General features: G+C 34.2%; 1 protein-coding gene across 1 annotated transcript; it reads left to right on the forward strand.

Annotated features, from left to right (window-relative positions):
* Positions 1–1,149: 1,149 nt before the first annotated feature.
* On the forward strand, positions 1,150–10,724 carry LOC132059764 (uncharacterized). The gene is made up of 8 exons (XM_059452537.1): positions 1,150–1,160; positions 3,057–3,174; positions 7,977–8,299; positions 8,748–8,986; positions 9,088–9,300; positions 9,383–9,475; positions 9,582–9,686; positions 10,135–10,724. The coding sequence occupies exons 3-8, from the start codon at positions 8,287–8,289 to the stop codon at positions 10,549–10,551; spliced, it is 1,080 nt and encodes a 359-aa protein (XP_059308520.1). The 5' UTR covers positions 1,150–1,160; positions 3,057–3,174; positions 7,977–8,286; the 3' UTR covers positions 10,552–10,724.
* Positions 10,725–15,112: the final 4,388 nt, after the last annotated feature.

A 15,112-nucleotide genomic window follows, 5' to 3' on the forward strand; every position in this document is an offset into this window, starting at 1 on the left:
TTTACTTACATTCAACTAATTTGGTGCTTAAATTTTACTTACATTCAACCAATTTTACTTACTAGCTCCCCTCCAGTGCCCCTTTCCTCCACTTTATCCAGTACACCTTCTCATTCTAAACACATGACATTTATTGAATCTAGTGGATCTGATTCTCTCCATTCTACTCATACTTCTCCCCCTCCCTCCACACTATAGCTAAACCGTGACAAATACGGATTTAGCTCTCCTCCAATGCCCCTTTCCTCCAGTTTGCCCAGTACAACTTCTGGTTCTAGACATGTGGCATTTATTGAATCTAGTGGATCGAATTCTCTACATTCTACTCCTACTCTCCGATCCCTCCCCCTCCACACTACAGTTAAACCGCGACAAATACAAAGAGTGAATCTTTTCTAAGGCTGATTTTTTTTTAAATTTGCAAACTCCGACGGGAAATCTTGAAACTATTAGAAACTATAATAAAAATAGAGAGAAGAAAATAATTCAAAACAATTCTGCCCTTTTGTAATGAGAATTTGGAAGAAAAATATTTGCTTCATAAAATTTTGAAATATTACAAATCACTCTATTGACCTTGCAAATTTAATTTTGCTTCTAAAAGCACTTAGCAATGAAATATTTCAAAGAACACTTCGTATTTATACAATTCACTACAAAAAAAAGAGGTAAACTACAGAGGTTTTTTAACGGAGGGTATTAATACCTCCGCTAATTACATCAATTTACAGAGGTTAAAAAGGCCCCCACAAAATTATGTAATTAGAGGGGGTTGTAAACCTGCACAACCTTAAAAAAAAGAGCGCCATATTTAAACCAAATTATAATAATTTAACGGAGGTTTATAACCCCCGCTAGATACATAATTTATTGGAGATTTAGACAACTTAAAATAAAAAGGTGTTTAATAGCGGGGGCCAGTCTAATCTCCGCTAAATTATATCAAATTGCGGGGGTTGGGACCCTCCGCTATCTTATTTATAAAAAAAAGCGCGGCATTTAACCCAAAAAAAAAAAAAAAAAACAAGCCTTTTTGTTTCCCTCATTTTTTTTTTCACCTAAAATATTTCTCACTCTCTTTCTCACTCCTATCGCTCTCTTTCTCACTCTAGCAGAAGAGAAAATTATTTCCCTCATCTAATTGCCTCTTTCTCACTCCGGTAAGTGTATTTTGTTTTCGCTTCTTCTTCAATTGCCTCTTTCTTAAGGTTAATTTTTTATGAAATTTTAAGTAGATCGGTGTAGTATTTAGCTTTGATTCGTTTTTTTCCTCTTTTTTTCGTATGTATTACTCATGTGAAAACATTAACTTAAATTTCAAGAGATTAGCTCAAATTTCATGCTTCATTCTACTTTAATTTTCTCATAATTGAAATTTTTGTGTGAATTTTGTGTGTTTTTGAATTGCATATGGTTTTCTCGTTGTTGATTTGAAATTTGTTCGAAATTTGAAACTTGTTTTCTGCTTTGATTTTGATTTTCTTCTTTGATTTTAGTTTTCTACTTTGATTTACTTCGATTTTAGTTTTCTGCTTCGATTTTACTTCGAGCTTAGATTTTGCAAGTAAAAGCATCTTTTCGCATTGGTATTGTTCGATGTTGCAATTTTAGGTATTATTTGTATTTTAGGTATTAGTGTTGCTTCCTTTAGGTTAAATTTTGCTCTGTTTTGTCATCTAAAGCTCTAGCCTGAATGATATATATATATATATATATATATATATATATATATATATATATATATATATATATATATATATATATGTCATCATCATCATCATGGTGTTAGTTTATTTTTATGCTTAAGTTTTGGTTAAGCTCTAGCCTGAATGATATTTTTATTTTGGTTAAGTTTGTTTCCAGTGGCTAAGATCTCTAGGATTAACAATATGTGAATAATAATGCTTAACTCAATATGTGACTTGACTGTATTTTTAAGGTCACTTGTCGTTTTATAAGGTTTTAGTAGTAAAATTTAGTCATACCTAACCTTCAGGACTAGCTATAATACGCGTTTGGTGTTTGTTACAAATGTTTTGGAAATCAAATGTTCCTATTGTCAATGGTATTATGCTACAGAAAGCATTCAAGTTCATCAAATCATAAGTTCAATCAGTAGTAGAGGCTCAAACTAAAAATGAAAAAAGAAGAAGTTGTTGATTGTGCACTTTCTGGGAATCGTACTGCTGAAAGGCTAGGCTTCAAGCCTATTAATGCTGGTGGCGGCAGGTGGTTTATGATAGTTTTCGTCGTAAAATGTAGAGATTTGATTTTATGAATATACCAATCAAGGAAAATGACTTTTGTAACAATCCTTTCTTTTATTGACATAACAAAGTATGATATTATTAAACAAGATATCCACACTATGTCCCTCACTTGATCTGGATTGGACTACCTAGGTGAAGAGGCCTCCTCAAATGTACCCTTGTTTGTCGAATTAGGTTTGCAAATCAGATGATGTAGACGTTGGAGTAAGAGTTGACATTAGATAGGAAAGGTTAACAATGCCACAGTGTTTAGATGAATTTGCAGAAACGTAAGATAAAAGTTAACAAGCATACGAATTGTATTTTGGCATTCGCAGTTCTTTGGTGAGCGCAATAATGGACTTGATTTTTTTTTTTTTTTTTTAATTCTTTATGCAGTAGTGGTTATTGAAGAGGAAAACAACTTGTTCTTTCCATTCAGTGTGTCTTTGGCAACATCAAGTTATTGCTGCTTGATTTATTTGAAGTTTCTTGATATGGACCAGCTTTCTTTTAGCTATGGTTTTCTCAAGTATATGTGTCAATATGTTGATAATTATAACTGAATTGTTGCAATCCATTTTGGTTATTGAGAGGTTACTGGAAAATACTGTAGGGTTTTTGAAGAGATATAAGGAAAACTACTTGGATTAGTTGTAACTTTCTGTTTAAAAGAATTAGTTACAATTTCTTGATGTGAAGTGTTTTTTTTTTCCGCTCTCGTTAATCTTTGTGCATCTTTTTCTCCTGCAAGGATATAATATATGTATTTTGTCTACTAAGTTTTCTTTTTGGTTTGGTTTACAGATGATAAAGAAACTGATTGTTTTGTTTTAATAGGATTGCCAATATATTCAAAGCCGGCAGGATTAGTTTGTGGACCTTGTATCATTGCACTGTTAGCTGCGTTTTTCCACATATTAAGGTATTTGTTTTATTGAATTACATTCTACCCATGCCTTTGTAGTTGGTTCTATTTTAATATATTAAATTATGCATTATGCTATAACAATTTCAAATTTTTTTCATCTTTTTAAATAAGTTGCTGATTTTAAAGTGAGAAGTCATAAAAATTTCATTCTGTGATAAAGTTTGTTATATTGTATAACTGATGAGATATTCCAGTATCCTTGGAGAAAATATAGTGGTTTAGAGAAAAGATTTAAGAATCAAAGAATGAAATGAATAGCAAAATATAGTGCATACTGCTTCTGTTCTATCGAAGCGATTACTGGTTCTGCTTGAGATTGAGCTGCTACTGTTGTACTTCTTTTGTTTTTTCCCCAGAATTTGACTTTTGCAAGGAATGCTTCTATTTCTACCTCCCCCCCCCCCCCACCCCCCCACCACATCCATATTTGGATACTTACAGTTTGAGTGTGTCTCATAGTTAATATTCTGAATATTTGTTTTCTATCTAATCAGGGGAACTAATATTTTTTCTCTTCATATTCTGAAAGGTTTATCGTCGCACTTAAAAGTTAATACTTTCCGATGGATAAATCCTGGATTGAAAAGCCAAGGAATTCCGTTGAATACGTGCTTGGTTTAAATCGATTTTTGGACTTTGCATTTACGAATGCTGTTATTGGAAATACAATAAAATGTCCTTGTCCTATATGTGGATATGCAAAATGGTAGACTAGAGAAATAGTGTTTAATCATTTGATTGACAAACCATTCCCTCAAAATTATGACACTTGGGCTATTCACGGTGAAAGAAATGTACTGCATAGTTCTAGAAACTTTGAGGTTACACAAGATACACTGCCTGTAGAACTTTTGATCAATGAAGCATATGGGGGATTAAGGCACGAGGGCATTGATGAAGGTTCGTCACAACAAGTGGAGGGAGAAGAAATATTAAATGATGAGCCATCTACAACTAACAAAGATTTTTTTTGAGTTGCTTAGAGATGGAAATCAAGAATTATATGAAGGGTCCAAGTACTCAAAGCTAGAATTTTTATTAAAATTGTATCACATAAAGTGTTTGTCTGGGCTAAGTAACAAGGGAATGACCATGATACTAGATTTGTTAAGGGATGCATTTAAATTTTCCCGGATCCCTGATTCTTTTTATGAGGCCAAAAAACCATCAGTGAGCTTTGTCTTGATTATCAAAAGATAGATGCTTGTCCAAAAGATTGTATGTTATATTGGAGGGATGATGCTAACGAGCAAACTTGCAAGTATTGTCACATTTCTAGATGGAAGCCTAATAAGAAGAGAAATGAACATCTTGTGACTGCTACGGGCAAGAAGAAAACCAAGAAGCCCGCAAAAAATTTGCGTTACTTTCCATTAAAACCAAGGTTGCAGAGATTGTTCATGTGCTCTAAGACAGCTGAATATATGAGATGGCATGTTGAGAACAATAACAAGGATGGGATTATGATGCATCCTAGAGATGGTGAGGCATGGAAGAGGTTTGATATAACTTTTCCTGAATTTGCATCTGATCCCCGAAATGTTCGATTAGGCTTAGCTAGTGATGGCTTCAACCCTTTTGGCAAGATGAGTACTACTTATAGCATTTGGCCAGTTGTTTTGGTTCCATATAACCTTCCTCCTTGGTTGTGCATTAAACAAGCTAATTTCATCCTGTCAATGATCATTCCAGGTCCACATACGGCAGGAAATAACATAGATGTTTACCTACAGCCCCTTATTATGGAGTTGAATGAGTTGTGGACTGAGGGTGTTGAAACTTTTGATTCATCAAAAAGTATGGTGTTTAGAATGAGAGTAGTTCTTATGTGGACAATTAGTGACCTTCCCGGACTCGATGTCTTATCTGGTTGGAATTCACATACTGGTTTAGCATGTCCCAATTGTAATTTTGATGCAGAACCTTGTCGGCTTCGTCACAGTAGAAAGTGGTGCTTTATTGGTCATCGTCGATTTTTAGCAAAAACTCATAAATTTAGATTGATGAGAATGTGGAGGAAAGAAACCCGCCAAGAAAGTTATCCTGGACTGATATTTTACAGCAAGTCAAAGATATTGATATTACATTTGGAAAACCGGCACAGTTGAATGAAAGAAGGAAACGACCTAGACAAAGAAATGTTGGGGAAAGTGCAACACAACAATGGAGGAAAAAAAAAGCATATTCTTTAATCTTCCATATTGGGAATTCAACTCGTTGCGCCATAATTTAGATGTCATGCACATTGAAAAGAATGTATTTGACAATGTAATATATTCTTTGCTCAATGATAAAGACAAGTCAAAGGATAACATTAAGGCACGAAGAGATCTACAAGATATGGGTTGAAGGCGTGAATTTTGGCCTAATGAGAATGAAAATTATCGGCTTGGTGTGTTTACAATTCCAAAAAACAAGAAAGAGGCATTCCTTAGAATTTTAAAAAATGTCTCAGTGTCGGATGGTTACTCAAGTAATATTTCTCATTGTATTGATCTTGATCACAAGAAGATTTTCGGATTAAAAAGTTATGATTGTCACACCATTATGCAACAATGGCTACCAATAGCAATCCGCAATGTGCTACCAAATGAGGTTGTTGCAGTCTTAGTAGAGCTTTCTTCTTTTCTCAGACAACTTTGTCTTAAAAGTTTGAGTCTTACCTACCTGGAAAAGCTACAAGATCGTATTGTGCTTACACTTTGCCACATGGAGATTTTATTCCCTCCATCTTTCTTTACTGTAGTGGTTCATTTAATTGTCCATCTAGTGGATGAAGCAATACAAGGTGGTCCGGTACATACAGGTGGATGTATTTTGTTGAAAGTTAAAATATTTCTTATTTAGACTTACTTGTGAATTAATTTGTGATACTACTACAAGTGGTTGTTCTAAAACTACTTCATTTGTGTCATAGGTTGTTAGGCCATTTTAAGTCCCTTGTAGGCAATAAGGGACAACCAGAAGGTTCCATAGCTGAAAGTTACATTGTTGAAGAAGCTCTAACCTTTTGTTCGTGTTACTTTGAGGGGATTGAGTCAAGGGTGAATAGGCCTAGACGTGTAAATGATGAACCTAATTTGAATGAGGCTTCTGAAATATCCTCTATGTTCCCTCCACAAGGTAAATCAGTCGGAGGCTCCTCTACGTTCCCCTTGAAACCTTTGGAGAAGACTCAAGCTCATCGATATGTGCTATTTAATTGTGAAGCAGTGAAGCCATTTATTGAGTAAGTAAATAAAATTAATATGATTTTTGGCAAAAAAGTGTAGAGTTAAAGTGATTAAAATTAATACAGTTAGCTTTTTTGAAGTGAATTTAGGGATTACATAAGAAAAAGTGCAAGAGGACGAACACCTTCACCAACAGTTATAGAGAAGAGAGTTAATAGAGAGTTTATTGATTGGTTCCCAAAGCGGGTGAGTGAATGATATAATAGTGTTTGCTTCGTATAGTTTTTTATTCCTTTTTAATATACTTAACTAAAATAATTTTATTATTTTTAGATTATGAATCCAGAAATTGTACACACAATCTCCACCGATATGAAGTTCCTAGCACGATGTCCAGGGCCAGAAGCTAGAAGGTTCACGGCTTATAACATTAATGGATACAAATTTCGGGTTTTGTCAAGAGAACAAGGATTGCAGACTCAAAATAGTGGAATTTTTCTTACCTCTTAACACCTCTTGTGTTGCACCTAGTTCTGATAGAAATGCAAGGCAAGCAAACTTGCCATATTATGGGAAGTTAGAAGACATTATTGAGCTTAATTATTATGGGTGATTCACAGTTGTGCTCTTTAAATGTCAGTGGGCTGAAACAACTCGGGATAGAGGCTTCAAAAGAGATGTTTAGAATTTCAATTGTGTCAATTTTTCTAGATTGATTCACACCGGAGATCGTGAGGATGATGATCCTTACATTGAAGCATCTCAAGCAACTATGGTTTACTATGTTGATAATGAAACTGATGAAGGGTGGAGTGTGGCTATACATGTAAAGCCAAGAGATTTTTTTGATATGGGAGAAGTCGATGAAGAAGAAATATATGAGAATCAACCTTACCAACAACAAGAACTTGAACAATTTTTTGATGTTGAATATCAAAATATCCAAATTGCAATAGACGAGCATGTGGCTGAATAGGCTTCCTGTTACTTCTTCATTATTAGCTTCCTTTTCTTTTTGTCATTTTCTGTTTTTGTTCAAAGTTATTGCCAAGCTTGATTGATTTTGCTATGTTGATGGTTGGATTGGTATGTATATGGAATGAAGTATGTGAATCTTAGTGTATTTCACTGGAGATTACGTAGTGGAAGTTGATTTCTGGTTTTTATTGTTTCCTATAACTCTACATATGTGCCATAATGACAAGCTTTTCGATCTGTAATGTACTAGTTCATACCATCATTTAGTGTGTGTGTGTGTGAGAGAGAAGAGATAGAGATAGAAATCTTGTAATTATTGTAACTTGAATGTACTGTCTATCCATTTAGGTAATTTTGCAAGATAATGTTCATAAATCTTGTCCTTTTTTGTTGGCTACTGTTCGTAAAGTTCAGTTCTGGTTGCAAAATGTAATACTGAATTTTAGAAATTAGTGCATTCCCTTGACGTTTGTATATTGTCATAACAGGTGGAGCTATGCCGAAAAGCGTTTCAAGAACTTGCAAAAGTCTATTCAGTCATTGCCTCCTTCACAACATGTAGTGCAACCTGTACCAACAACCGGATCATCTTCACCCCCTGATACTACACCGGAAGTGACGTCACGACTAGCTCCTTCATGTCAGGGTACAAGATATCAAGCTCCTTCATTTCAGGCCACATCACAGTCAACTCCTTCATTTTCGGCCACAAGACAGCGAACTCCTTCATTTCAGTTCACAAGGCAGCAAGTTCCTTCATTTCAAGCTACATCAGTTCCAACTCCTTCATTTCAAGCCACATCACTGCACTCCTTTATTTCAGAGTACAAGATATCAAGCTCCTTCATTTCAGGCCACATCACAGCCATCTGCTTCACAGGCACCTTCTGTTAGTCTCACACCACCACAAGAGACATTCAATAAGCGCAAACGCGAGTCTACACATCATTGGACTATGGATGCAGTAGGTAATGGTTTTCTTCTCGCTTACAATTATTTTTATTCTCTATCCCTCGGTCTCCTCTTTATATGTGTATTGTGTTTTATCTGATTCATCATTAAAAGAGTAGAATTGTTCTTTTGCACTATAGTTCTAAGAGTTGTTTATCGTGCCATTTTCTATCCAAAGCAGTTGGCTGGACAACAAGAGAGGTGTATCCCATGATATTACTAACAGGAACTTGCTCGTGGTCCTTGATGAAAACTCTGAACAAGTTGTGCATGTTCAGTTCTTTTAATGCAAGCACTCTGCCATCACATTTCCTTATTCTCTCTGCTTCAGCTGCATGCATCAAACAGTTATTAGCAAGTGAATTTGGAACTGAATTGTGCCAAGTATAATGTACTAATGTCAATTTTGGTCATAGCTTCAGTTTCCTGTTTCTAATGTAAACTTTTTTTTCTTTTTAATTAAAGATTCACAAGAAAATACCAAAAAGCTCAAAGTGAAGAAAACAGAAGTGTTAAATTTACCTCGGGGGGAACGTATTGTGGTTCCATTTGATTTCCTGGATCCAATAGACGAAGCACAAGGCGTTCTCGCAGGCTTTTGTGGTATTTTAGCAGCTGATTGTTCCATATTTCCAATTAGCTTTGATAAATGGCCGGATATGCCTGAATCATATTTCAATGACTGCTTTGATAACATTATAAAGGTATAAGCTCTATAATTTTACAACCATATCTTTATTTTATATCTTTCGACTTTATATTTGCATGTAAAAGATAAACTAACCAATTTTTTTTATTTTTGAAGCCCCATTTTCATTTTATGACAACTGAGGATATTGCATGGTTATCGGTTTATCGCTCTATTGAAAAGAAATGGGCTGGAAATAGGCAGGCCTTGTGGAACGAGTTCAATGACCCACTTAACACCAAAGATGAGATTATGAATAATGTTCCAGAAGGTATAGCTCGGGATCAGTGGGCTTCTTTTGTGATCTACCGTTTGAGAGATGATACTCAGGTATTTTTCTGACAACTCACATTGAAATGCATAATATATGATTATTCCTCTTCTAATTTACTTTAATGCATCTTGTTGTTAGAAAATGTGTAAAACAAATGCCGAAAATCAAAAAAAGCAAACAATTCCCCACACTGGTGGCTCAAAGCCGAACTCTAGAAGGAGGGCTGAAATGGTAAACAATGTCACCTTGTTTATCTTACTTCACTAATTGAACTTGTTATTTATCTATTCGTTCTATATTAATTAAGTTACTCCTACTTATCTTTTTTCATATATAGTTTGCTAAGACGGGGAGAAGGCCCGGACGATTACAACTCCATCTTGTTACACACAAAAAAAAAAAAGATGGATCATATGTAAACGAGGAGGCAAAAGAAATATGTGTAAGTTGCACTCATGATTAAAATCAGGACACGTTCCACTAAGAAGAAATCTGTTTTAACTAAGTGCTTTCCTCTTTGAGTTGATGTGGTTTGAGGAAGTCCAGTTTATTGAGAAACGAGTTGTTCTCCTAGCTTGTTGTGTTTCTCTGGTTGAATACATTTTATATTTCATTATCACAAGTTGTTAAAGAGTTGTATGTCAAACCTAAATTGTAAAGTTTAACTGGAGTTGAATAAGAGTTACAAATTCTCTCTTGTTTGGGGTCTGATTGAAGGTCTCGGGAATTCCAGCTGCACTATCTGTATATGGTTGTGATGGTTAATCACCCTAATGTTCTTTGCAGGTGTAATTAGTTTAAGATCTTTAATGCATTTGATAGATATTTTCTTGTTGGTGTACTATTGACCCAAATTTTTTCGATTATGTACGTTTTATTTATTTATTTAGGAAAAAATTCAGCTAGCAGTGAGTCAAAGTACTGTGGATGAGTCTGAAATTTCTCCCAACGATGTTGTGGGTAAGGTGCTAGGAAAAGAGCATTCTGGGAGGGTAAGATGTTTGGGATTAGGAGCTACTCCAAGCACTCATTTTAAACAAACAAAACCCCGTGTTGGTGGTATTAGAATTCCAAGTAATGATGTTGGATGTTCTTCTTTCGGATGTCAAGACAAGTACAATAAATTGTTGAATACTCTCAAAGCCTACATGATAATGGAGGAAGGGTCAATACCGGAACAGTTTGCTGGGATATTTGGTTCACCTCCTACAACAGTAAAACAATTTGCTCATTTTAATTTTCTGCTTGATTTACTGGGCTCTTCACTTCCCTACAATTTGCTTGATTGCCCACTTACGAGATTTTAGTTTTCTACTTGATTTTAGGAAGGGTTTTCCTAAATGTGCATAACTTTTTGTTCCTGCTATTAATTACTTTTGCTGTGTCCTGAGGGTTGACCAGAAATTTAACATCTGTTTAGCAAAAACAACAATTGTTTCTTTATCTTTTGTTTTGACATAAAAGAGATGCATTTAAATCATCTGTTTCTTTTAGTGCATAAATAGTATATTTGAGTATGAAAATCTGAGTTTTGTCCAGTGTTTAAGAATCTGAATTCATTTTAATCTTGCTATATTAGGGCATACTGCTATTCCTTCTTTTTTTTTATTCCTCGTAAGGCAGTAGCACGTACTATCATTCATGGTATTGCTAAAAATTTCAGGAAGTAGGAATTATGAAACCATTAGTGATTCTATCAAAGTGGCAGAATTTCAGAACATGTGTGTTGATAATTGCATGTTTGGTTTGTATTGCCACGAAGAGTTGTTTAGAAATTAATTTATAAAGACTAATTTACGTAAACGACAATGTTGTAGCATGATCTTACCGTATTATACTATAATTATTATACTAATTAACAACTAACTGATGTTTTATTTTGAATCTTCTTAAAGGAGACCAAGCAGAAAAAGCCTTCAGGTCTTTAAAGTCTTGAATTATGATAGCTTTTGGATAAGTGTATAGCAATATAGTAACATATGTAGTTGTGCCTGAGATCATGAAAGAGAGGAATTAGAAATCAATGAAACAATTTGTGCTAAGGCTAATATTTTGTTTTTGTGTTTTTCAGTTTATATAGATACAATATTGACCTCTAATCAAGTTCATATGGATTCTTCATAAGAAATGAAGCCGATGATTTGATAGTTGATATAATTCAAACCTAGGGAGATTCACATAGCTCTACTAATATAATAGCATTGCTTATTTGCTTGTGGGCTACTGGAAAAGGAGTTTGTTGCTTAAAAATGTGGTGACTGATTATTTGTACTATCCTTAGTTGTGTCCTTTACTGTGGATTAGTTTCTTGTTTCCATACTCTCTGTATTTGTGGTACTGTTATATACCAAAATTCATATTTTGGTTTGAATTTGCATGATTTAATTAAGCTGGCAGCTACCTCATTTCAGCTACAATAATCCAATTGTATACCAAGCTCTGAATTTTGTTGAATCGGTGAAAAAAGTTTTATCATCCCTGTTTTTCTTAATTATCCATTCTAGCTACTTCACAAATCTCTCTTTCTTTGCAGCCGAGTGACGCAGGTAGCAGCTAGCGGATCCATGGATTCAAGATTTTCTAGCTCTAGTAATCATGTAATATGATTAGTTGACTAAAGTGGATTTGTGACGATTTCAGTTGATGACATCTACTTGTCTTAGTATTTTGTATGCTTTAATGGAATGTTGATATTTCTCAATTTTGATATTCTAGTTTTATTGTGAAAATATTCAGATTTGTATTAAAAAGAAGTTTGAAATTTTGTTTTTTGTAATAAATATATCTATTCTAGAATATATTTAAACATGTGGGGGTTTAAACCCAAATATTTATAGTAAATTCCGGGGGTTTGTAACCTCCCTTTTACCCAAAATGTACCATAGGAAGAAAGTGCAATTTGCGGATGTTTATAACCTCCGCTATTTGCTGTCACAGAGGTTGGGCAAACCCCCACAGTAAGCTGTCGCAAATTGTTTGTGGCGGCGTTAATTGCAGGGGTTTGGTGAACCTCCGTGACAGCAAATAGTGGATGTTATAAACCCCGCAAATTGCATTTTTGACCTCCGCTAATTGCACCTTTTTTTGTAGTATATACCAAACTATTATTTTCTATTGAAATCTAATTTCTTCTTCATGGGTATAAAACAAAATCTATGTCTTCTGAATAACTGAATTCAGTCATATGGAGTTCTCATTGTTGTATTTTGAAGTTTGAACTGGCCGTGGGTGATGATGTGAACTGAGAGAAAGAGCATAAATCACATAATGGGGAGGTGCGTATGAAGTTACAGGGCTCGATGGAATTCGAAACTGACTGACGCTCCTCCCCCTGCTTGGAATGTAACGTATGGTATAATTTTGCATGTGTTTATTCTGGTACTTGTCTGAATGCAGCTACCTAGGATGTACGTAATTGGTACGTGGAAATGGTCGATTTCTTGAAATTGCAGCAATATTGGTGCATGTGCAATTGTTCATATCATCTACATATGCAATTGACATCATCTTGGAAGGGAAAAATTCTAGTTCATATCTCGTGCAAGCATGATCCATAAAGATCGGTAAAGAAAAAAAGTATTGTGTATGCGAACCGAGTATTGCACCGACAGTATATCAAATTTCCAGCATGCCCACAGGTAGGTAGCTTAAGTTTCACTTACAACAATAACAACGGTAAATATAATTTGCAATTGAAATATGACTTATTTTCTAGAAAATATCTTCCTGAAGAAATATTTTTGGTAGAAGAATGGAAAATACTTTTCGGAGAAATGTTTGTTAAAGACTGATAGCAAATAGGACTCTGTTTTAATGAATTTTTTAGTATATATGTCGATGATAATGTTTTAGAATTGGTTAAAGCATCGACATTAGAAGTTGAGATATATAGAGAGGAAAGTGACTTTCGTCAAAAAGTTAGGGAAGTTATACTTCCCTTTGGTAGAAAATGCACTCCTCGGAAAATATATTCTGACAACCCAAACACCTGAAGATAACTTATTTTTTGGAAAACATTTTTAAATATTATTTTTCTTCATTTCAAACACCCCAATATGACATAATAACTTTAGTATGAAATGATTAATTTACTGAAGCTATCCATTGATAGATTGATAGGTTCTAATCAGTGTTTTAAGAGGCAGTTTTGGGGCTCGCTCCGAGGCAGAGCACTAGCAAAAAGCCTCGAGGCTAACGTGTGGGGCTTAGTTTTGTGAGGCTTATGCCCTAAGCGTCTGACTGACGCCCTAAACACGCCTAACACCAACACTCGGGGCTCATCCAGTTCTTACACAAATTATGTGTCAAATTCCTTAATTAACATTGTTGACCCTTATAATTCTTTAATAAATAAATGATGCTCAATACTTTTTAATATATAGAAATAAGAAGATTGAGAATAACTCAATAACAAGTCGTAGTATTACATATTTGCTATTTGAGAACACCGTGAGGGTGAGTATCGCTTAACATTTTTAAAAATACATAGCCGAATTTTACATCTTCAGTCATTGGTCTTCATGTTTTTGCTCTATGTCTCAAAGTTATCATATTCTATTATTTCACTATTTGAAAGTAATTTTGTTTTTTACTTATGAAGGAGTGACTTTTAAATTATAATATTGATAAGGTTTATTGATTATTTTCTTTTAGGGAGGAAATTGCATAGCATGATTATATTTTTAGAGATTGTGATTCTTTTATTGTTTGAAAGTTAAGATGTTAGAGTTGATTTGAAGCTTTTATATCATAGCATTATTTATACTTGTAAAATCATGTTTAGTTTAGTTTTTTATGAGTTTTTCTATTCATGTTTTTTTATTTTTGTAAAGTATTAATTTTTTTTTTTTTTGGCTATAATTTTTATGCTATTATACTATTTTACGACATCATAAATTAAAGGCAGAACTCATGGGGAGCCAGACGTAATCAAAAGAAAGCTTGGGTCGAATGGAAGGGACTTGCAACGATGGAAGGCTCACGTGATAGGGGCATACTTATATAAAAAATTTCCTAACAAAAGCAATTAGGGTGATAGACCCGCCAAGCAAAAGCTTTTTTCGTAGCATTGAACTTTACTTCAAAGACTAGAAAGCTTACAACACAGGTAACAGAGCGAAGCCTTAGGAACTAAACCTTGTTCCATTTAGACACCTGAGGTGGGCCCCGACCGTGTCATTTAGACACTTTTCGCTCAATCAGCCAAATATGTAATGTGTGTGTAACACACTCATCGATGACGTGGCAAAATGACAAATTAAATTAGGACATGTGTCATTTGATGCCATAATAATATATAAAAAAAATTTAGTAAAAACTAATGTTTCAAAAAAAGAAATGGAAAGCCTATTTTCTGAACCCTTCACATTATTAACACACTAAAAAAAAGCATTTACTAACAAAAGAAAAATCTGAAAATCAGGGACTTAATGTTCTTTATCATCTTCATGTGTGTTTTTGTTCCAACCACGATTTTAATCCAAAATTTCAAGAAAAACTCCGCCAAATTTGTTATAACTTCAGCTAAAGATTCCCCACGAAGTCCCGAAGAAAACTCCAACATTAATTTCTCAAAATTTTCATCAAATAAAGTAACCAATTTTAAAACTTCAAGCTTTCTAAAGAACCCACTAATGGTGTTTCGATGAGCTCTTTTGATTTTCTTTTCTTTATTACTAGGAGTGAGAGCAAGAAATTGAGTTGAATTAAAAATGTAATTGACGTTTTTTTTTCCGATAATGATACCGGCGGCAGTGATATTGGTGTGGTAGGAAGATGGTAGAAACAAGAGAATGAAGAAGAAGAAATAAAAAATAAAAAAAATAAAAATGAAGAAGGAAATAAAGAAAAAAAATGATTTTTAGGCTA

The sequence above is a fragment of the Lycium ferocissimum genome, chromosome 6 (genome assembly GCF_029784015.1).
Source record: "Lycium ferocissimum isolate CSIRO_LF1 chromosome 6, AGI_CSIRO_Lferr_CH_V1, whole genome shotgun sequence".
Taxonomy (NCBI): domain Eukaryota; kingdom Viridiplantae; phylum Streptophyta; class Magnoliopsida; order Solanales; family Solanaceae; genus Lycium; species Lycium ferocissimum.